This window comes from Tursiops truncatus, chromosome 1 (genome assembly GCF_011762595.2).
Source record: "Tursiops truncatus isolate mTurTru1 chromosome 1, mTurTru1.mat.Y, whole genome shotgun sequence".
Lineage (NCBI taxonomy): Eukaryota > Metazoa > Chordata > Mammalia > Artiodactyla > Delphinidae > Tursiops > Tursiops truncatus.
In genome coordinates this window covers 92977739-93002675 of record NC_047034.1, presented here as the reverse complement: position 1 = coordinate 93002675, position 24937 = coordinate 92977739, and the positions used below count along the sequence as shown (strand labels likewise).

At 36.0% G+C, this 24937-nt stretch overlaps 1 protein-coding gene and 1 long non-coding RNA gene across 11 annotated transcripts in view; one reads left to right on the top strand and one right to left on the bottom strand.

Annotated features, from left to right (window-relative positions):
* The window catches only part of LOC109547347 (uncharacterized), a 34157-nt gene extending 13715 nt beyond the window's left edge, over positions 1 to 20442 (bottom strand). Inside the window, exons 1-4 of one of the 5 annotated variants that reach the window (XR_012334254.1) lie at positions 20288 to 20385; positions 15484 to 15661; positions 6548 to 6649; positions 5017 to 5066 (exon numbers count right to left, since the gene is read on the bottom strand). This is a non-coding gene — a long non-coding RNA (uncharacterized lncRNA). Of the gene's footprint in view, positions 1 to 5016; positions 5067 to 6547; positions 6650 to 15483; positions 15662 to 20287 lie in introns of all 5 variants that reach the window. The other 4 variants (XR_004528033.2, XR_002173078.3, XR_002173079.3 and 1 more) reach the window with 4 other exon arrangements.
* Positions 20207 to 24937, top strand: part of RNPC3 (RNA binding region (RNP1, RRM) containing 3) — a 67417-nt gene continuing 62686 nt past the window's right edge. For 5 of the 6 annotated variants that reach the window (XR_012334251.1, XR_012334250.1, XR_002173076.3 and 2 more), the window contains exons 1-2: positions 20409 to 20715; positions 21857 to 21904. Coding sequence is in view for 3 of the 6 variants with exons in the window: in XM_019919369.3 (XP_019774928.1) it covers positions 20524 to 20715; positions 21857 to 21904 (240 nt within the window). In the remaining 3 variants the exon portion in view is untranslated. Of the gene's footprint in view, positions 20346 to 20408; positions 20716 to 21856; positions 21905 to 24937 lie in introns of those variants that run through there. The other variant, XM_019919367.2, reaches the window with a different exon arrangement.

The following is a 24937-nucleotide window of genomic DNA, read 5'->3' as shown; positions in this document are numbered from 1 at the left end:
CCCGACATCCCAAATCCAAATTCCATGAAGCCCAACATTAATTATTTTCATTCTTTGGAATCCTGAGACATCTGTGGATTTATAATAAACAACTTTTTACTTGACCTAGTTTAAGTTGGTTTCTGTACCTTGAAACCAAAAGAATTTGACAGAATAAATGAAAGAAAATGTAGCAGAACATCTTAATATACTTCCCTTCTTATGAAAAAATGGAATGGGAGTATCAACTGGAAAACTACAAGTTTCAATTGTGTCCCTGTGAATACAAAATTCAATTGTATTTTGCGTTGCAGAGTTAACATGTTTCCTTTTATATGACTAGTTGAAGTTTCATTTAAAAGCAGAAAAATGAGTCAGAGAGACTGACAGAAGGGGAAGTCCAAGAGATTCCAAGCATGAGAAGTATTCAAAACACTGATGCTGGTTCTGATATGTAGAAGAAAAAATTCCTCTACCTAATAGCTAATGTCAACCCCCAGCTGACAGGAAATGAGGACCTCTGCCCTGCAACCATAAGGAATTAGACTCTGCCAACAGCCTGAATGAGCTTGGAAGTGGATTCTCCCTAGAGCCTTCTCATAAGAACTCAGCTACCCAGCACATTGATTTTGTTCCTTATGAAATCCAGAGCAGAGAAACGAGCTGAGTAAATTTAGACTTCTGACCTATGGAATTGTGCGATAATAAATTTGTGTATTTTAAGCCTCTAAGTCTGTAGTAATTTATTATGGTAGCAATAGAAAACTAATATACTATCTTAGATCATCTGTACCCAGTTGAGCATTCAGATGACTACAGACGCATAAGAATCACAGCTGAGCCTAGCTCAATTGCTGATCCACACAAGTGTTTGATGTTTTAACCCACCAAATTTTTGGATGATTTGTTAGGTAGTAAATAATTGATATAGAAATAAGTACTGCTGTATTAAAAGTCAAAGCAAATGGCATTGACTTGGAGACTGGGTGAAGAGTGAAGCCTTGAAAAGTAGAGAGTAAATTGTTAGTAAAGGCTGAATATATGGTGATGAAACTGCAACAGGAAGCTAGAAGTAGAAATCAGGTGCCTGATAATATATTACAGTAAGAGTATGGATAGTGAGAAGAGCATAGTTAGATCCCTGGGAAACAGAAACACTTAAGGGATTCGGAGAAAAAGAGGCTATCAGTAAAGGAGATTGACAAGTAGTGTTTGAGGAAATAGGCAGAGAACCAGAAAAGAGTGATTCAAGCAAACTGATAATGATGGAGGGGCCAGAAAATTGTTTGTGTATATTAATGTGTGTGTGTGTATCAGAAAAAAAATCTATAAGTAATACAGTGAAATGGTAATGGTAATCATCTTTGAATAATAGAAGTACTATTGATTTTTTTCTCCTTTTTATTAACATTTTCTAATTTTCCTATTAAAAATATGTGTAAGCCAAGGGTTTTCTTTTTTTTCACTTTAACATTAATGAAGGTATCTTCCTCTACAAAGAATGCTCAGAAATACTAAAATTCCACAGAGAAATAAATAAAAAGGAAAAAGAAGTGTTCACTTGATCTGGCTATTAATAGATTTTTCACAATTTAAAAACCATTTCATTTATCAACAGAGGAATGGATAAAGAAGATGTGGTACAGATATACAATGGAACATTAGCCATAAAAAAAATGAAATAATGCCATTTGCAGCAACATGGATGGACCTAGAGATTGTCACACTGAGTTAAGTCAGAACGATAAATATCATACGATATTGCTTATATGTGGAATCTAAAAAAACGGGTACAAATGAACTTATCTACAAAAGAGAAATAGAGCTACAGATGTAGAAAACAATCTTATGGCTACCAGGGGGTATGGGAGAGGAAGGACAAATTGCAAGATTGGGATTGACATATACACACTACTATATATAAAATAGATAACTAATAAGGACCTCCTGTATAGCACAGGGAACTCTACTCAATACTTTGTAATGGCCTATATGGGAAAAAAATCTAAAAAAGATTGGTTGTATACATATATGTATAACTGATTCACTTTGCTGAATCACCTGAAACTAATACAACATTGTAAATCAACTATACTTCAATAAAAATTAAAAATAAAAAAAGGAAGAAAAAAAATTTTTTTAAGTAAAAAAAACATTTCATTTGAATTTGGAAGATGAATGGAGGTTGAGGAATGAATGGGAGCATCCACTTCCCAGAGATGTCATAAGCAATAAACAAGAAAAAGTGGGTAAAGAGCTTGACCAGTGCCTTAAACATATTAACAGAGTAAGCACTCCATTAGTGAACACCAGTTAACAATTTTAGGGAAGGATGACAATACCTATATCATGGTGGACATGTTTTGGATATAGGTTACCTTCAGTAAATCCTTTGGCCTCTTTTAATCTCAGTTTCCTCATCTATAAATTGAAAATAGGGATATCTACATATATTTCCTCAGACAGTTAAGAATTTGATAACATGTGCAAAGTTCAAGCTCTAAGCTTTGGCTTAGAAATATTTCTGAATTACTGAATAAAGAGGTGGAGAGAGCAAGCCTGTAACAACCCTTGCAGGAAGTCTGGCTATGAAATAAAGGAGTGATTGTGATCAAGGTACACAGAGCTAAGGGAGAGTGTTTCAAGATAGGAGAAATTAAGTATATATATTTATTTTCAGAAGAGAAGGAAATAGTGAAGAGTGGTAAGATGAAGCTATGAAAAAAGAACCGATGATTAATTTGTAAAACAATATTTTTGAAGAAATGGGACTGGATGGGCTCTAAAGCATGGGAAAGGCATTTATCTCAGTGATCTTTCCTGTGACACAAAATGTAAGGATAGGTATCAATATGCAGAACCCAAATCTAGGAAAATATTTTTTTGGTGTGTCCCAGCATGAGTGGGCTTCCACCTGAAGCTTGGAGAATATTCATTTTTGACCCCACAAGTTTGAAAACAATAACAAAAATAATAATTTCCTTGTTTTCCTTGGTGTATTATAAAAGCATCCCTTCCCCCACAAAAAAAGGGAAATTTAGAAAGGTATTTTATTGAATAAAAAAATTGAGAGAAATATATTGACTTACTTGAGTAGTGCCTTATATAAACACCTTACCCAAAAATTATTGCTAGGTCCCAGATATCTTTATACAATTAAGCCTCAGTAATTTGAATTCCCACTTCATATACACACTGGTTGACACAAGGTACGTGCTTGTTCCCTTAGTACGCTGAATTAACATTTTGAACACTTAATTTTGGGGGTTCTGTAAAAGGGATGTTTTTAAGGTATTTTTGGCAGGTGCTTTGGCTAGCTTCACTGAATCTATTCATTAGTACAAGGGAGCATTTTCCACTAGTTACAGATCAAACCTAAGGTAAAGCTTTACTGGGTAAACATTCCTGTTTACTTGTCATGGTAAATTATTTGATTTATGGTTGAACTAGTCTGCTATACACAATAGTTTTGCTTGATAAATTAATAAATAAAATATAGGGGCCAAGACAGATGGCTGGTAATATGTTAAGGACAATATAACACTGTGACGTTTTAAATAAAGTGAATGATAATATAATTTGTATAGCTATATTGCAATTATCATCACCATCATCTTACTTTCATGTGGAGCTGAAGTTTCTCCTAGACAATGAATATGAACATAATTCATATTTAGTAACTATTTTGGTTATGCCTTTGTATTGGCCAGGGTTTTCCCTGAATATATGAAGAGATTTGTTTTAAGAAATCGGCTTACCTAATTATGGAGGTTAACAAGTCCAAAATATGCAGGGTGGGCTAGGAGGCTGGAGACTCAGGGAAGAGTCAATGCTGCAGTTCAAGTCGAAGGCAGAATTCCCTCTTACTTGGGGGAGGTCTGTCTTTTGTTCTATTCAAGCCTTCAGCTGACTGGATGAGACCCATCCACATTATGAAGGGTAATCTGTTTTACTCAAAGTTCACCAATTTAAATATTAATCTCATCTAAAAACACCCTCACAGAAACATCTAAAATAATATTTGACCACATATTTAGGCACCATAGCCCAGCCAAATTGACACATAAAATTAGTCACTTTGCCCATTCTTAATTGTAGTCAAGTTTAATGCAACTTTTAAAATTGAGCTAGAAGGATACATACCTGTCAGAAATAGAGTTGAGTGTAATAAATCACTACCAGGGAGAAAGCTGTCAGATGCCCATACTCACCTCAATCACTTCTGCTATTCCAGATAAATAAATTGTCCACAATAAATTGACTGTCTCTGATCTCCACCCCTGCTTCCCAACCCCTACACCTACTGGAAGAGCCACCAATGTTAGTCTTACATCAGGCTTATTCAAAATGCAAGGAGGCAGTAAGTAGCCTGTTCTGTTTCTCCCCTCCTCTCACTCCCCGTCTCCTTTCCTCTGCTTCCCTCCTCTCCCCTCTTCTCTTTGGCAGCCTCTAAGCCCAGAGACTTGGGATCACTGGCTCTGGAGAGATGTGTTTGACATCTAATACCTTACACAGAAAGGAATGCAGACATGACAACTGGCCCAGTCAGGCAAGGGCAATAATAGCACCAAACTCTTAAGATGGTCATTCCTAGACAGGAGAGTGCAGAGGGTAAAATTTCTGATTTCTTACTCAATGCACAAGTGCATTAACATACATATATTTTGTAATTTTTAAAAATATGTAAAAATGTAGGCCATCTAATTGCAATAACTCAGATGAACAGGATATGCATATTTATGATACACATGTCAAATACACTATTACCAATGGCACAAACAAGACAGAAATTTATTCTCACACAAGTTAAAGGCCGATGCTGGTATGGCAGTTGTACTATACAAATTAATCACAGGGTCAGCTTCCTTCTATCTTGTGGTTTGCCCACATATAGGTTCCTAGATGATTCACTACCACCTATACAAGAGTAAAGAGGAAAGAGGGAAGGAAAGATATTTCCCTTTTCTTTAAGGGTATTACTTACAGGAGGCAGAGATTATGTCTGTTTACATGCCATTGCCTAGTACACAAACATACCTTGCTTGAAGGGAGACTGGGAATCTTTAGTCTAGATGACCTTATCGGTACTATAAGAAGAAGGAAAATGGATAATAGGGCGTAAATAACCAGCAGTGTTGACCACATATCTAAACATTAGCTTAATTATATACATGTGTATATATATATATAATTATATATGTTATTTATATTATTTATATATAATTATATTATTTATATATAATATATATAATTATATATTTTATATTATATATAAATATATGTAAACTATATATAAATATATAATATAAATTATATATATATATATATATAATTAGGAGCTTTGCTTTAGCCTAATTATCCTTTTCACAGTGGTCAAAAGATACAAGTAAAAAATATATATATATATATATGCATGTGTGTATTTGTGCATGTATACATATATACATATCTAGAGGAAAAAATAGTATGATTCATAGCTTGAAATTAATTAAAATTATAAATACTCATCTGCTATTATGGTGATATAACATAACTCTGTCAATAAGAATTTGCTTTATGTCATGAGGCATAGTAGATTCATTTTGATTGATTTTGAAAATTTATAAGCACTAGAAAATTTCTCTGTGGGTATAAAATAAACTGTGAGGTTTATTCATTAACTATTCACATGAAAAAATCTCTTCATAAATAAGTACCAACCATTGCCACAATTGGGCTTGTAACAAACCATCCCACAACCCTGATCTACAAAATAACAATCATTTATTCTTGCTCACACATCTGTGTGCTGGCTGGAAGTTGGCTGACTTAAACTGAACTTGGCTCCAAGCTATAAGTTAGGTCCAAGTCTGCTCCATATGTCTTTCTTGGATCAGTGGGACTAGTGGGCTACCTGGGACATGTTCTTCATGTGACAATAAAAGAAGCACAAGAGGGCAAACTCAACTGCTGCATTATTTTTTTAGGCCTCACTGTGTCATGTGTGCTTAACAGTTCATTGGCATTGCTAGTCAAATGGTCATGACCAAAATTAAGGGCTGATGAAATACATTCTGCCCACCTTGAGACATGGCAAGGGTGTGGATATATATTACTATTAATAGGAGGCAAAAATTGGGACCACTCAATCAATCTACCATAAGATGTTATTTTGTACCATTCCAAAGTGGATGTAATTTCACTTTGTGTATTAGACTTATTTCTATAAACTAATTCGTTTATTAAATCCTTACTTGACTGCTATTATATATGAGGCACAGACTTTTTTCAGAAACAATTGAAGATACATCTCGTGCTTTATAGAAAATCAGTCTGGTGAAATATTATAACAAAATCAACAGAATTATAGCATAATGTGGTAAGTTCAGTGATAAAGATATGGAGAAGATAATACACAAACATGAGGAGAGGCATCTCTTTCAGCCTAGAGAAAAGGGAAGAGTATTGAGAAGATTTCCCGGAAGAGATGTTTTAAAAAGCCCTGTGGAAAACAAGGGAATTAAATTCTATCAGTTATCTTTTGATGTATTAAAACTTCCCAGAAAACTCTCAGAGGAATTTTACTCACGTCTTTGGGTTTGCTGGGGTGGTTCTGCTTACGTATTCTCCATTCTCCGTTTGGAGCCAGTAGCTAGCCAGGGTATATTCTTCTCATGATGATGGCAAAGAGCTAGAGAGACAGCATAAACACATGGTGTTCCACCTTCTAAAATTCCATTGTCGAAAACAAGTCACATGCGTGAGCTCAACATCGAGGGGTAGGGAAGGAAGTGTACTCCTTTTTTGTGTGTGCTGGTAGAAATTGAGAGGTTGCAGGGCAAATGATTACAGGGAGGGGGGAAAGAATTGAAGCAAATAATTCAACCTACCAGACAAGTAAAAAACTCACCCCAAATCCAATTTCCTATAAATACTGACCTAGCTAGCTAGCTATCTTACAATAAATAAAAAAATAAATATATAAAAGACATAAATACATAAAAATAGGTATTTAGTCCATATCATGTGATTTAGTCCATATAATGTGATAGGCACTATATGTTTGGACATTAACAAATATTTATTATTAATATGCACCACACTAATTCTTACAGCATTGGGAATTCTCATTGATTCCATGGTCCATAATGACAACATTGATTTAATATTTAGTTATAATTTTTATATCATTTTTCTATATTTTCACAGAATTAATTTGTAAGATAAATATATAGATACATCGATTAAAACTTTTATTAGGGCTTCCCAGGTGGCGCAGTTGTTGAGAGTCCGCCTGCCTATGCAGGGGAAACGGGTTCGTGCCCCGGTCCGGGAAGATCCCACATGCCGCGGAGCAGCTGGGCCCGTGAGCCATGGCCGCTGGGCCTGCGCGTCCGGAGCCTGTGCGGCAGAGGCCACAACGGAGAGAGGCCCGCATACCGCGAAAAAAAAAAAAATTTATTAAATTCTCAGGACAAATTTTCATAGTGTTTTTTTTTTAATTTTGTTAAACATAGTAACCTAGGACTCAATTTTGTAAATTGTCTTTATTAAAGTGAAGTACAGTGACCATTAACAGCTAGCATGCATTGAGCTCTTACAGGCACTTTATATACATTAATTCATTAAATGCTCACAGAAATTCTTGAGCTTGATATTAAAATTATTTTACAGATGAGGTTCAGAGAAGTGAAGTTCCTCATGATCACAAAACTAATAATAAAAGTTTTTCCTTACCCATTTATGCCTATCTGTAGTTTAATATCTTAAACATAAATCTGCTTTTCTTTAATTATCAAATATTTCTGGCAACAATAATCCAGATTTTTTTCCTACTAAATTATAATGCCCTTAATTATTTTATTCATTTATTCATTAGATGTTAATTGAACAGTTACAATGTGCAAGAAATTACCATAGGAATTGGGGACAAAGACATTAAAAGGATGATATAGTCCATTACCCTCATGAATCTTTTAGTCTAAAAGGTTTAACAAACATGCACTGACTGAATGGCTGACTAATGACTGTGGGCCTGCCCATCTTTCCCCTTCAAATTTTGTTTTCTCCACTATTTGCCTGAAAACCACAAAATGGAGAGTTTTCAAATTGTTCATAAACTAAAGATATGTATCTGAAATAAGAACTAAATAAATCACCTATAAATAAACTAAATCAATCAGTTAGAATTCTTTTGATTGTGACAGGAAATGCAATAAAGTTGGAAGCCGCAAAAAAGGAGGGGATACTGGCTAACATACAGAAAAAACATACAGTGTTAGATCTATCTTCAGGTCAGAAACAAAACTGCACCAGGATCAATTCTCAGGCTTTACTCCCTTTGGAGGCCCTGATCTCATGCCATGCCCCTTCAATTAACAAAAATGCTTCGCTATTTCCAAGCCACTCATAATCATAACTAGTGTTGAAGAGAGGATCTGCTCTGGCATTCACAGCAAAAGTCTTGAAGTATACTTTAATTCGACCAGTACTTCTGCTCACCCCTGAAATTAGCTCAGTGACTAGATCAGGATTGCTTCAAGCCAATGAGTTTAGCCCTGAAACAGAGAGGGGTAACTCAACTGAAACCTCATGGCTGAGAAATGCAAGTTCCCCATATGAGTGTTAAGAGACTTTTGCAAATATTTTTTGAGGGGTGGCTAAGCTTTATTTTACATAGAATAGGTTGCCAATTTGCTTCAGTTGAGGTATTATTGAATAATTCTACTGATCACAATCATTCATTTAGCAAATGTTGACTAAATGCCAGACTTCTATTAGTTAGGTATACCATAAAATTACCCAGAAGAGAATAAGATATTGGTTTTGATCTTAAAAAATATATATTTTCTCTGACTTAATAAACTGTAATAAACAATCTAGATAAAACTATCTAAAAGTATCTACTGATAAAAATAAATAAATCTTTTTAAAACTTGATAGGATAGAAGCAGAAGAAATCTTTAAGTTAGCCTTTCCTTTTTTCTATAAGTGGAGAAAAATTACCTGGACTTTTGATTATAAAAATGTAAAGCAAAGGTTTTATTCTGGAATGAAAAGTTTAAAAAGAGGTGCTGTATTAATGTTTATTGTTTCCTTCATGAAAATGGATCTTTGGTAAACTTGGATTAAGACAATGTTTCTCTGAAAACTATTTGGGGAAGATGTGATATCCATGTGTCTGTCTATCCTTATTCAAACAGTTACTCATAAGGGATAGATAAAACCAAGACACTAGATAAAGGCAAGAAGGAAAAAATTGACCTCAAGCACATGGGGCAGGACCAAGAGTTCTGCAGTCCAACCTGGATAGTTCACCTGTAACTTCCTCACATGTTATTATTCCACACTGGGAAACTTAACAATGTAGAATGATCATTGTCAGACAATGTTTTAGTTTGAGAGTGAGGCGTTAGGTTCATGGGTGTTCATTTTATTATTATTAGGCTGTAAAACATTTATGTCACATATATTCTTTCATAACCATCTAATACTGTATTTTAAGATACAATAAAGGCAAATAATAAAGAAATTGGTAAAATCAATGCATTGGGATCCTATAAAACATGATTTGAAGAACAATGTATAATCACACAAAAATAAGTCTGCAATACATTACTAAAAATTACAAACTCATATGAATCATAATATTCAATTTTTACAAATACATGTGTATAATATAGGTAGATAAAGGAGTAGAGGGAATTATACAAAAAATGCTAATATAAATTATTAATAGTTGGTGGGGTTACACTTTTTCTTTCTTTCATTTGCAAATCAGTATAGAATTTCAACAATAAATATATACTACCTTTGGAAAATAGTAATATATTAATCTGAACTAAGTTATAGTTGTTTCTAAAAATGTAAGTTCTTAGATTGACTAAATCTAAGATATTTATAAGACAATAATATATTTGGAAAATTTACTTGGAGGATGCCTTCTCACTAAAATAGGTCAACTCATAAATCCTCTCTTAAGTTGAATGTAAAACAGTTTTATGAGTCTGGTTTGCAAGAGAAGTTGGGAATGGGGTAGAGGGAATAGAGAGGTGGTCTAAGTCAATGCAAGACTTGGAATTTATACTGTTAAGTCTTCCCAAGGTATAGGAAATCACCATCACTGAATGTTTTTTTCCACTTTGAACCATTTAACCTGAGAAAGACTATCAGTATATCTGAACCTCTACCAACATTGCTAATTGTTGCTAACGAAGATCTGGGTTAACTTGGAAAAAAATGTTAACAATTAAATAATTTATATTCTTTTCATTTTAAGTCATTCTAGTCAAGTAGAGAATTAAGCAATAATTACCTTTCTTACTAAGTAGAGAGAAGGAAGGAAAAAATCTTTCCTTTAGCAGTTGAAAGAAAATTAACAAATTTTCTGTCTTTTGGCCAATAATATGTCACATAAAGGCACAAAGGGAAAAGATTATAAAGAAATAAATTATTATTTATAATTATTATTTATAAGTTTTTACAAAAGTCAACTTCTTTCAGTAGTTAATTTTTTCAAAAAATAAACAAGAAAATAATTATACTGTCTAAATATTACTATAATGAAAACTTTTTCTACTGTCTCAAAGTACTATTATTCATTTTTACATGTCCACATTTTTCATTTATTTTGGTAAATTTAATTTACCAAAGAATATGCATACATTTAATCAATTTAATTAATTGATATTTATAAAATTAATTTCCAGAATTCCCCCCAAAATTGATCGTTCAGAAGTTGACTATCTAATTTGTAGGCTTTCAATACTTTCTTTTCTACCAGGTCCTTATTGATAATTTTGCTAAACAAAGGTAAAGTTAGACAAGCATAATAGCATTGAACCTAACTTGTTCTTTCCCCAAGATGGTACACTAACTGGAGAGATCAAAAATGGTATTGGGAAAACTAGACAGCTACATGCAAAAGAATCAAACTGGACTACTTTCTTGCACCATGTATAAAAAGAAACTCAAAATAGATTAAAGACTTAAATGTAAGACCAGAAATCATAAAACTCTTAGAAGAAAACATAGACGGTATGTTCTTTGACATGTTTTAGCAATATTTTTTGGATATGTCTTCTCAGGCAAGGGCAACACAAGCAAAAATAAACAATGGAACTACATTAAACTAAAAATCTTTTGCACAGCGAAGGAAACTATCAACAAAATGAAAAGGTAACCTACTGAATGGGAGAAGATATTTGCAAACAATATATCTGATAAGAGGTTAATATACAAGACATAAAAAAAAACTTAACATCAAAAAAAGAAACAACCCAATTAAAAAATGGGCAGAGGACCTGAGAAGACATGTAGATGACCAAAAGACATATGAAAAAATGTTCAACATCACTAATCATCAGGGAAATGCAAATCAAAGCCACAATGAGATATCACCTCGCACGTGTCAAAATGGTTATTACCAATAACAAGTGTTGGCCAGAATGTGGAGAAAATGGAATCCTTGAAATTGATGGTGGGAATGCAAATTGGTGCAGTCACTATGGAAAACAGTATGAAGTTTCCTCAGAAAATTAAAAATAGAACTATTATACGATCCAGCAATTCTACTTCTGGGTATTTACCCAAAGAAAAAGAAAACACTAATGCAAAAAGATATATGCAAGCCTACGTTTACTGCATAATTATTCACAATAGCCAATATATGGCAGCAACCTAAGTCCCATCAACAGATGAAGGAATAAAGAAGCTGTGATACACACACACACACACACACACACACACATACACACACACACACACACACACACACACACACACAATGGAATATTACTGAGTCATAAAAGAATGAAATCTTGCCATTTGCAACACACGGATATACCTAGAGGGCATTATGCTAAGTGAAATAAGCCAGACAGAGAAAGACAAACACTGTATAATTTTACTTATTGTGGATTCTAAAAAGGAAAACAAATGAACAAACATGACAAAACAGAAACAGAGTCATAGATACAGAGAACAAATAGGTGGGTGCCAGAGGGGAGAGGGGTGGTGAGATGAATGAAATAGGTGAGGAAAATTAAGAGGCATAAAGTTCCAGTTACAAAATAAATGAGTCACAGGGATAAAAAGTAACATTGTGGGGAATATAGTCATAATAATATAACATCTTTGTATGGTGACAGATGGCAACTAGACTTATTGTGGTGATCATTTCGTAATGTATAGAAATATCGAATCACTGTGCTGTGCACCAGGAACTAACATGGTGTCGGATGTCAATTATACTTCAACAAAAGAACAAACTCATAGAAAAATGATCAGATTTTTGGTTACCAACAGCCGGGGGTTGAGGAAGGGGGAATTGAATGAAGGTGGTCAAAAGATACAAACTTCCAGTTATAAGATAAATAAGTGTACTAGGGATGTAACGTTCAACATGATGAATATAATTAACACTGATGTATGTTATATATGAAAGTTGCTAAGAGAGTAAATTCTAACAGTTTTTATCACAAGAAAAAAAGTTCTTTTTTCTTTCTCTTTTATTTTGTACCTATATGAGATGATGGATGGTCACTAAACTTATTGTGGTAATGATTTCATGAAGTATGTAATTCAATTCATTATGTTGTATACCTTAAACTTATACAGAACTGTATGTCAATTATATCTTAATAAAACTCAGAGAAAAAAATAATAAATTTATATACTTAAAAAAGACATGTGCTTCCCATGAATGTTGAGTGACCAATAATCAGAAAAAAAATAAATAAATGAAAGACTTGTTCAAGAATGAGGACTAGAGGATATAAGATATAGAGAAACTTATGTCCCAGCCAAAATCATAAGATTTTGAAAACAGCAGGTAAAGGGTTTGAGGTTGAAAAAATTAGGGAACTCTTGTTAATAATGAATAGTATAAGAAACCTTTTTAAACATTGTTTTTAACAGAAATTATGAATATAATAAGAAGTCAGTGGAATGACAGAAACGCTAAAATGCATTATTATGCAAAAGATGAGCTTGTCAGAAGGGTAGAAATGAAGCAGAATAAAAACAGGCAATTTTTATTTTATGCTTAAACTTTCATCTTCCTATATCATCTCACCAACCTAAGAAACACATATGTGACATTTCCCCCTACCTTGCACCCTCATTCTTCAGTTTGATCGTTTAACGCAAACACTTGCCTTGCCTAGGACAAGCTTGCCATCTAGTGACAATGACTTGTAACTACAGAATATGGGAACGCACTTAGTGCACACAAACATGCATGCATTGCCTCAAAACTTCAACCATTCTTTTTTTTTCCCCCAATAAACATTTATACAGTTCCTATTATGAGCTGGGATGTGGAGATACAATGATTGGAAAAAATTAATGTGGTTCCTAAAACTGTAGCGGGAAAGATAGAAATTATTCAAATAATCACCAATTAAATATAAAAATAACAAATATAACCACTTCTATAGCACTGACTCTGTGCAGAATAATTCATTTAATACTTATAACAATGCTATGATAAAGACATTATCTTCATTTTACATATCAGAAAACTGAAGAAGAGAGGTTAAGTAACTTCCCCTAGGTGTGAGAGTAGAGCAGGATTATAAAACTCAAGACTGTTTCACTCCCAAATCTGTGCTTTTAATTGCCTCTGAATGTAAAACTGAAACTGTGATATATGCAAGCAAGATAATATTAGGACTGGACAACAATCAATCATTCAACAAATATCTACCAAACTCCTACAATGTACCAGATACTATGTTTGGCCTGTAGATAAAGAAGCAAATAAAGACGAGATAGACACTCTAATGTCATGGAGCTTATATTATAAACACATACAGGCGTGAACACACAAACACACATAAGAATTAATATATAATTTCTAGGCTGTTATATGCCAAGAAATTAGTAAGGCAAGTAAGTGATTAGTGATAGGTAGGTGAAGAGGCATGCTATTTCCAGAGCAGTGGCAAAGTCCTCTCTGAGGAAATCTGTAGTGAGTCCACTACAGATTTCCTTAGAGAAGGGTATAAGCTTAGAAGTGAGATTAGTATTTTAATTGGACTGAATGATGATAAATAATGGTTTGTTTTTAAAATCAAAATGAGTAGGAAAGTTAAGGAACAGGTCAGGGAAGGGAGATCCAATAAAACATGTTTGAAGCTGTAAAATATACATATACTTGTTGCTGTGATTTATATTTTGAAGAAATTGAAGATAAAATTTATTTAGAACTGTGTTATGTCACTGAACTGGGATTACGGTAGATTTACATGTTATGAGCAGATGTCAGTACCCACATATTCATAATACAAAGATAGATGATTATATCAGCCAAAGGTTTTGCAAAAATAGATCATGGTTTTTCTGTTTTTTGGTTTTTTTTTTGCGGTACGCGGGCCTCTCACTGTTGTGGCCTCTCCCGTTGTGGAGCACAGGCTCGGGACGCGCAGGCTCAGCGGCCATGGCTCACGGGCCCAGCTGCTCCGCGGCATGTGGGATCTTCCCGGACCGGGGCACGAACCCGTGTCCCCTGCATCGGCAGGCGGACTCTCAACCACTGCGCCACCAGGGAAGCCCTCATGAATATATTTTTAAGTGACAGTTTTATTCCACATTACTTCCAGAGACTTGAACTCATTTATCCTAAAAGAGAAATATTAAATCCATAAAGGGACTGGTAGAATTATGTATGCATAAGGTTCATGTGCAGAAAGCTAGCTTACTTACCACCGAGTCAACTCAGCTGTAGAGTGACAGGTATAAGTTGTTAGGTCTCAAAGGAAAGCTTGATTTGGGTCTTAGGGAAAAAAATCAAATTAATTAAAAATCAAAAAAAAAAAAAAGAAAAAAAATATATTTGGTAGCTCCATGAGATTTGAGTAAGTTAAACCAATGAGCCAGCTGTTTACATACAAATGTTTTTATTTCTATAAGGTAATTCTGCTATGGACTAAATTATGCTCCCTCAAATTTCATATGTTAAAGATCTAACACCCAACGTGGTGGTATTTGTAGATGGGGCCTTTGGGAGGTAATTAGGTTTAGATGAGATCATGTGGGTGGGGCCCTCATGATGGAATTAATGCCCTTATACCAGTTACTCCAGAACATTCTCTCTCTCTCTCTCTCTCCCTCCCCCTCCCCCTCCCCCTCCCTCTCCCTCTCCCTCTCTCTCTCTCTCTCTCTCTCTCTCTCTCTCTCTCTCTCTCTCCCTCTCTCCCCCCCCCCCCCCTACCATGTGAGGACACAGCAGCAAGGCAAGCCAGGAAGAGAGCTATCACAAGAACCTGACAATGCTGACACTCTGATCTTGGACTTTGAGCCTCTAGAACTACGAGAAAATAAATTTCTATTGTGTAACCCACTCAGTTTATGGTATTTGTTATGGCAGCACCAGCTGTCTCACATAGATTCTGAAAATTGAATTGCTGGGTTAAAAGGCAGGTTTACATGTTATTTAAACAAATATATATATATATATATATATATATATATATATATATATATATATATATATATATTTTTTTTTTTTTACCGTACGCGGACCTCTCACTGTTGTGGCCTCTCCCTTTGCGGAGCACAGGCTCCCGACACGCAGGCTCAGCGGCCATGGCTCACGGACCAAGCCGCTCTGCGGCATGTGGGATTTTCCCGGACCGGGGCACGAACCCGTGTCCCCTGCATCGGCAGGTGGACTCTCAACCACTGCGTCACCAGGGAAGCCCTAAACAAATATTAAGGATTATTTTTCTGAAAGCTGATGACAAAAATTTGCCCTCATATGCACACCAACATAAGATTTCATGGCTATGTAAATTGTTTATTTTACACAGGGAGTAAATCTACAAATGACTATCCGTGAGATCCACACATAATCATCACTCAGTAAGTTAACACAGAATAATACTGACATTTTGTCTTTGACCAGTATGATAATTTTTCAGTGAACTCTTTAGCCTGGTTTCTTAAAGTCATCATGCAAATCAATGAGTATGCAATCGCTAGTTGCCAGCAGGATATATTTTAGTTTTTTGTGAGTAATATTAATTTACATGTTTTAACATTCAGTGACTACTAATACTTCTCAGGCACTATGTTAATCCTTGGAGGATACAGAGATGAATACAGCAATTCTTATCTTCAAGGAGCTTACCAGTAATAAGGAAACTATATACGCACTCAAATTTATATATGATGATTTCTAGTATAAAAATAAATGTAACGAAGACATAAATTCTGCCTTGAGAAAAGGAAAAGTCTTTGATAGTGGTTGTATTAAACTACAAAGTTTTGGGGTGATTACACAGCAATAGACAACAAAAATAATGAAAAATCTAGTTTCCTGTGTTTCAGCCGCTGCAACACAGAGAACAGAACAGAAGAGGCAGAGATGGTGTTGACTGACAACGAACAATTTAGTTAAAAGGTAACATTTGAGCACCTGAAGAAAGGGAGCCAGAATGCAGATATCTGTGGGAAAAGCATTTTTTCAAAGTTTTAGCAAGTACTACAAAGATCTGAGTCATGTGTCTGAAGAGTTCAAGAACAGCTAGATTAGTATGTCTATAGAGAAGTGTGAAGGAGGGGGAAAGAATAAATGAAGCCAAAAAAGTAATACATTGGCGGAGCCAGATCATATAAGCTCTTAGAAATCAAAGGAAGAATTTTAGCTTTTAGTCTAAGTGAGAGGAAAAGCCACTGGAGAGTTCTGAGGGCATAATAGAATCACTCTGGCTGTGATAATAAAAACATATTGAAGAATATATTATATATAGTATTACACATGTATAATAAACTAAAAATTTATAAATAAAAATAAATAACATTTTAATTTATGTATATAATTTTTATACATGAATCAATTTAAATAAAAGTATATTTAATATTTATTATATTTATATTTTATAAAAACAAAATATAAAATATTATATACTTATACGTTAAAATATCATGTATTTATTTATACATGTATATATTTATTTATATACTTTTAAAGTATAAATATATATATATAAATAAAAGGGTATTTATCATGAGGAATTGGCTCATGTGATTATGGAGCCTGAAAAGTCCCATGATCTGCCATCTGCAAGCTGGAGATCCAGGAAAGCTGGTTGTGTAATTCAGCCTCAGTTTGAAAGCCTGAGAACCAAGGGGAATTCATGGTGTAGAACCCAGTCTGATTGTGGAAGATGAGATGAGATGTCTCAGCCTAATCAGTGAGGCAGGAAAAGAAGGGTGATTCTTCCTTTCTCTACCTTTTGTAGTATTCTGGCCCTCAATGGATATATGATGCCCACCCACATAGGAAAGGGCAATTTACTTTACTGAGTTCAACAGTTCAAATGCTAATCTCATCCAGAAACACTCTCAGAGACACACTCAGAAATAATGTTTAATCTGGGTACCTTGTGGCCAGTCAAATTGACACATAAAATGAACCATCAGAGTGTATTTTTACTGGTGAAAGAATGGGCCTTGCTATGGTAAAAAAATAAAATTGAAAAAATAAAAAGAATTAACCCTAAACTATCAGTGTATTCACATAATAAAAGTTAATAAAAGTTATTTCTTACTTATGCAAGGTTTGGAGGGGGTCAAGCACTTTTGTAGGGAAGTTGTCATTGATGTGGTGACCAGGTATTCTATGCAGTGTTTACCTCACAGCTCTTTGACCTCAATATGTGGCCTCCAGGATCACTGCTTTCACACCCCCTCTTCTGTACTATAGTCTGGAATTGACACATGTTGCCTTCGTAACAGCCCACTGACCGGAATGAATCGCACGGTTGCACCTCACATGGGAGTTGGAAAAAGTAGAGGAATATATGGAATAATTGCTGAACCTTACTGAGTCAGCCCAGGTGGCAGTGCCTCTTAAAAATCAAGGGGTAACAGGAAACAAGGTGGCACCTAGGGATGCTGTGAAAAAAATTACTGAGACAATAAGGGCACCAGGAGCTGAGAAAGTTTGGGAACCTCTGGGCTATACCAAGAAAAGGAAATGAGAAAAATGCAACTCAAAGCAGACCACACCCACTTCCACTTAAACATGGCAGAGATGAGAGCAATTACATCTTCTTCCTATCCCTCAGGTCAAGCCTTATATGAGGGGAGGGTAAAAAGCATGACCTTATTAGAGTTTGAAGTTGACATTTCAAATCGACTTGGACTGTTAGTAACTGAAAATGACCAAGACATTATGAAATCTGCCTGAGCTATTGTCAAGGGAAGGATAAGGCAGATTTAATTGAGTACAACTAAAAGTAATTAAGATAAAATAAAATTCTCTCATGTTCCTATTTCACTGAGCTGTGATATCTCAATTATAGTAAAGACCACTAAACTTACCTTGATGACCCATGTAGCAATTCTTGACCATAGGTGGCAGTGGTAATATTAAAGTTAATCCATTCATGTATTCATTCATTGAACAAATATTTATATATGTCTACTATATGCTAATCATACATAATAATAACTATAAGAGATGCAGGGAAAAGCCTGTAAAGGAGTGTTTAAAGTAGCATGCCCTCTCCAATCAGTTTATCCCTCTACCCTGGGTCTATTTTTGTCTTTTTTTCCCCTCAAAGCACTTATTTACTCTCCAAAAGGAACTCATTTACTTACTTATCTACATGTTTTAGTCTGTCTTTATTACTACAGTGTAAGTGCCAAGAGAAAAAGTATTACCTTGTTCTTCCTCCTCTCAATTTCTCAACACTGGCATGCCCCATGGATCAATACTGGTCCCCTTTCTCTCTACCTACACTCTTGTACCTTGGATATAAATATTATATGTGTTGATGTTACATATGTATCTAGTGTTGATGTTTCTCCAAAATGCCATAATTACACATCCAACTGCTTACTTGAAACATTGGATACTGAATAGATACTTTAAATTTAATGTGTTCCTTCCTCCCCTACAGTCTCTAATCTAGCTACACTTTAGTTAACTCTTCTCATGCTCAGTAAATAGCATCATCATCCACCTAGATGGTGGACAGTTGGGGTTCAAGCCAAAACCTCAAAATTTATCCTTAATTACTCTTCTTCATCTGCAAGTCTATCAATTCTACTTCCAAAATACATCTCAATTCCACTTCCAAAATACATCTCAATTCCACTTCCAAAATACATCTCAATTCCTGTTCCTTTTCTCCATGTCTACTGTTACCTAACTATTTCTAGCAGTGTCTTGCCTGGGCTACTGCAATAGCCCAACTGGTCTTCCTGCTTCTACTCCATTTTCCACACTGCAACCAGAGAAATTTTCATACCTAAAATTTAATCATTACATACATATACACATACACACAGACCTCTACTAAAAATTCTGTCAGTTTCCAATTGCTCTTTGGTTTAATCAAGACTTCAAAGTAACCCACAGAGCCCTCATGGTCTAGCTCTATATACATGACATTTTGTGGAGGGGTTCTCCATAGTTTTTCAAGTTTTTATTAATGTCTGTTCCTCCCTTGTTCCCCAACCCGTCTTCCATGGGAGCCAAACTTTGATATGTTGTTTACTGCGATACAGTTACCATCTAATCAAGTAGCAAATAAAAAGAGCAGTTAAGAGGCACCTTGGGCCTCCAGACTGTAGTAGCTGCACCTAAAATAATACCTCTATCCAGAATCCTCGATGCCCTCTTTGTATGGAATAAGGAAGACTTCTCTGCCTCGCTCCATTCAGAAACGGGTTAGAATAGTGTAAAGGCCAGTCACACTAGCAGGGTCAAATCCCAGTTCGGTCATTTAATAGCTGTGTGACTTACACCTCCCTGTATTGTACATCAGAGTGCTCAACTGTAAAATGGGGAGGAGTACCTACACCTTAGAGTTGTTGATGGGGTTTATATTAGGGCATCTCTTCCTAGAGGCCGCTAATTCCGTGAGAAGGAACCACGGCCAGACCGTATCAGGCTGCTGCTACGTGTCCGATGATTCAAGAAAACAAGTGTCTGTCTCAACTTTTTGTTCCTTAAAACTGAGTTCGCCTGCCTACGTGAAGGCTACTGAGCCAAAGAAAGAATGTGCAATCCTTAGGCATTATCATCCCGAATGTAGACACAGAACCGGTATTCCCACACCAAATCCCAGCCAGCCAATCAGACGCACTTTGCAATCTCCCAGGATTAGAAACCCGGCTATCGCAACTCCAAACCTCCCTGGCGCCACGCCCAGACCCGCTCCCAGCTAGCACATGCGCAGCAGTGACTCCATCCGGCCTTGGGGTTACTTCCTCTTTCGTGAACGCGGCTTAAGTCTCTCACGCGTTGACAGTTTTTTAAAATCCTTACACCTATCTCGAGGGAATTTTTGTTTTTAATGCCGTCATCAACTACCTGAAATTTGAATCGTTTTGCTTTCCCATCACCGTGGAACCTTGCCCTTCACTCTGAGGTACGTGTCTCCGAAGAGTTGGCACCCGTCCGTGGTGCAGGTCTCGCGAGAAGACGACAGCTCTCGCGTTACTTCCTTGTTTCCAGAATCCTTAGCGCGAAGTGGGAAAACACTTAGCTCAGCTTTTTATGATCACTGCGGTTTCTTTAGTGGCTTCCCTGTTGGTTCTCCGTGACAAATGGCGGCTTCGGAACAGCCGCTGCCGTTGTCGAGAGGATGTCAGAGCTCTGCTTCGCTTTCTCCGCCGCGGGGCGACCGAACCCTTTTAGTGAGGCACCTGCCAGCCGAGCTGACTGCTGAGGAGAAAGAGGACTTACTGAAGTATTTCGGGGCGCAGTCCGTGCGCATCCTGTCCGATAAGGGGCGACTGGTAAGGGCGCGCCAGTCCCGAGCCTCCGGGGAAGGCCCTTGGCTGTTGACCTGGGGAGGGGGAGTTCTGACAGAAGGAAGAAGACAGAAAAGAGTGAGGGAAATGTGCTTGTGTAGTGGGGGCTTCCCAGTCTTTCCTCCTTCATATCAAAATAGTCCCAAGTCAGGTTTTAATTGGCTCGAGCCTAGGTTAGTCGCCGCGCTGCGGAAAAGGGCAAGTGAGAAAGGCAAAGAAGAAAAAATGAAAAGAGAAGCTTAGTTATGTTCCATTTTCCCATCCTGGGAATCTCGAAACTCCTCTGAATTTGGAGGTATTTCTCTTAGGCTCAAGAGTACTCTCAGAAATATGTAACGAAGGACTGTTTAAAAATCTTGGTACTTATAAGCCAGCGTTAAGACATTCATCAAAATAGAGGAGAAGCTACAGTAGTCGGTAACTTGAGTAAACTAGTTACAGGATTTCTACTAAGTTTTTGACGAGGATGTTATTCATAAAAAATTTCCAACGGAATCCTTCAGGGAGCAATATTTTAAGACTGTTCAAAGTCCAACACTGGGATGTACACAATTACTTTATTCTCCTTTATACCTGAAGATGTTTTAGATGAGTTCTCTCCATTAAAATAGCAGTGGTGATGTTAAGTTTCTGCCAGATGGCCTGTGATGGGGCAAAACATCAGTGGTTGAAGTCTCCCCACGTGTTTCTAATAATGCAGCCAGGGTTGAGAATTACTGAGTTAGGAGAAAGACCAATTTAAACTTTGCATTTGGCTATATAAAGGAAGGTTTAGATCGTAGATGCGTTATACATGGAAGATATTTTATATGTTTGGATGGTTTAAGGGTGGTCCTCTGTGTATAGTAAGGGTTTTTAAACTTATGGACTGTCGAACTACTTGAAAATATATGTAAAACATGCTGTGTGTGTGTGCCCCTTTATATGAGAAAATCTTTCATCTCAAAGAAGTTTGATCCTAAACTGATTCAAAAGCAGTGTACTGAATTTAGTAATCAGTTAAATGATCTGGATTTTCTGTCCTTTTCTGTGATTTTATTAATGTGTCAAATCACTGTCAGCTGGTAAAATATCAGACTTCCTTATGAGAAATTATATTTGAAATAATTTGTACCTTCTTTTTCAGAAACATACAGCTTTTGCTACTTTCCCTAATGAAAAAGCAGCTATAAAGGTATGACTTTTTCTTTTCTATTATTAACAATTTTCTGTTATCCAGTTTTAAAAAATGGAGCATAATTTTAAACTATAGTTTTTAAAAGCAAAAGGGTTTGTATTTTCAAATACAAAAAGGGTTTGTATTTCCATAGGCTACATTTGGTTTGTCATTTGGCAGATTTTGCCCAATGTTTGGACATAAGACTTGTAGATTAACTGGAACATGAATTAAAATTGAATTGTAATCTCATATGTAATTAAAAGTGACAAATTCTAAAGGATGCAAACATTGATAACTATCTCTGTAACTGTTGCAAGACAAGATGTTTTAAGCATTATATGGAAAATATATATATTTAAAAAAATCCTAGGGGATCATTTGCAAAGGAGGTGACCTTTGAGGTAGACCTTTAATGATTAGTTAGATTTTGAGAAGAAAACAAAGGGAGTTGGACCTTCCAGGTTTAGAGAACACTAAATAAAGCTGTGGGGCATGGAAAGTCCTAAGTGGAGCAAAAACTAAGGGTTGAAATTGAAATAGGACTTGGAAAATAGGTTGAGTCTAAATTTGGGTGGAAGGGAGGGAGGGATTGAATTTTGTTTAGTAGTTATTCTTAAGGCACTTGATATATTTGAGCTGACCAGTAATATGGTCAGATCTGTGAAAGACACCTGGTAGAGTTCATGTAATGGATTGGATATGGAAAAAGATTAGAGTTAGAAAGACCAAATGGAAAGCAAAGACAAGAGAAATGTTATAATGGCTAAGGCAAGAGAAAGGATCTGAATAAGGCAGTAAGAAGACAAAGGAAGAAGTAGATACAAATTTGGTAGAGATTGTGTTTTTTGGTCCTGTGATCCCTGTAGATGTAGTGGTTGAGAGAGAGGGAATACTTGGAAATTTTTGGACTGAGTTATTGGGTTATTACATTAGTTGACAGGGGCAGGATTCAGAGGATGTTTGCAAAGGTAGGTAATGAATTCACATATTATCTATTAATTTTGTGGAGTCTGTGGGCTACTTCTGTGGAAATATTTTAAAAACAATTAAAAATATGGACCTAGAGCTGAGGCAGGGTTAAAAATAGAGTTTCCTCAACAAGGTAAATGGATATGGTTGCCCAAAGGGAGAAGAGCCAGCAAAGAAGACTGGGAGGGAGAAGATAAAAAGGAAGTAGAACTAGAAAATAAATTTTCATGGATGCAAGGAGAAGAGAGTTTTAAGAAGATAAGATCCTGTGATGACACAAGGTGAAGAACGAACACAGTCTATTAGTAAAGTATTTTTATTGTGAAACTATAGAAATGACCCAAATTCTTATCAATAAGAGGGAAGGATACTTTAAATTGTAGTATATCCATACACTGGACTACAACCCTCAGAGAATGAGCTCAAATGAATATGTATTAATAAGGAATGTAGCCCAGATAGAGTACATGAATAAAGTTGCAAAACATATAATATGTAACCTTGGAATTTTGGAAAACTAGTATCAATACTGTGTATGTTAGTTTATGCATAGAACAAAATGTAGCAAAGCTATACACCAAATTGAATAATAAATGTCTTTCTCCAAGGATGGGATTACAGAGGACTTTCACATTATATGTATTAAAGTATAGGAAAAATTTTTTTTCAGAAAAGACCTTTTGAAATATAGCATAAAAAGTGTTTAGTATAATATGGTAATGAAAACCACCTTGTTTTAGAGTCAAGATTAACTTGGAGGAGAGGGCATGGAACCAGTCATTGTCTAACATTAAAACTTAAAAGCCATAACTTTGAAAAGAATGTGTGACATAGATTTTGAGAGGAAGAAACTTAAAGCAATTCAGCTGTATTTCAGGTAATCAAAGGCTCACTGATAGTAAGAGGTCTAGGCTGATTTAAGGACTTGAAAATTATTGAAACGTATAGAAACTTGCTTTGTATAATGGAGTCGAATAAGGATGCATAAAGATGGTAGAATAAAATTATAGTCCCTGTTGGGCTTCCCTGGTGGAGCAGTGGTTGAGAGTCCGCCTGCCGATGCAGGGGACACGGGTTTGTGCCCCGGTCCGGGAAGATCCCACATGCCGGGGAGCGGCTAGGCCTGTGAGCCATGGCTGCTGAGCCTGCGCGTCCGGAGCCTGTGCTCCGCAACTGAAGAAGCCACAACAGTGAAAGGCCTGCGTACCGCAAAAAAAAAATTATAGTCCCTGTTAAGGCCTAACGTTCCATTTGTTCAAAAAATATTGAGTGCCTGCTATGTGCTAGATAGTGCTTTAGGTCTTGGGATATATCAGTGAATAAAACACAGATTTATGCCCTCATCGGAGCTCACATTCTCAAAGGGGAGACAGACCATAAATAATAAACTTAATGAGTTTAATATTTTAGAAAATGATAAATACTATAAAAAAAGAACGATAGGATCAGGAGTGCTGGGTTGGGAGGATTAAGCTACAGTTAAGGTAGTTATGGTCATATTTGAGCAACACTTTAAAGGAAGTGAAGGAAGTTAGCTAAGGGAATTTTGGGGAAGTGCATTCTAGTAAGAGGAATAGCTGGCATGCACTAGCTTGTGGCTAAAGCAAAAAACATGAGGGGAGATATTGAATTTGAGGTCAGAGAAGTAAGAGGGCCATATCATGTAGGTACTGTAAGGACCATAGATGTTACTCTGAGTAAAATTGGGAGCCATTGTAGTATTGTGAGCAAAGCAGTAACATAATTCACCTTATATTTAAAAGTATCACTTTGTATTGAGAGTAGATAGAAGGCAGGGAAGAGTAGAAACAGGGAAATCTCTTAAAAGGTTATACTGTTAATTCGGTCCAGAGATGATGGTCGCTTGGACCATGATGGTAGCAATGGAGATGGTAGGAAATAGTCAGATTCTGGATATATTTTGTAGGTAGAAGCAAACAGAATTTCTCAGTGGCTTGGATATGCAATGTGGGAAAGAGGTGTTAAGGATGGTTCCAAGATTTTTGACATGAGTAAGTGAAAGAAGGGGGTTACCATTGGAAGGTTCCCTATGGAGACCATTTGAGGGGGGATGGGGAG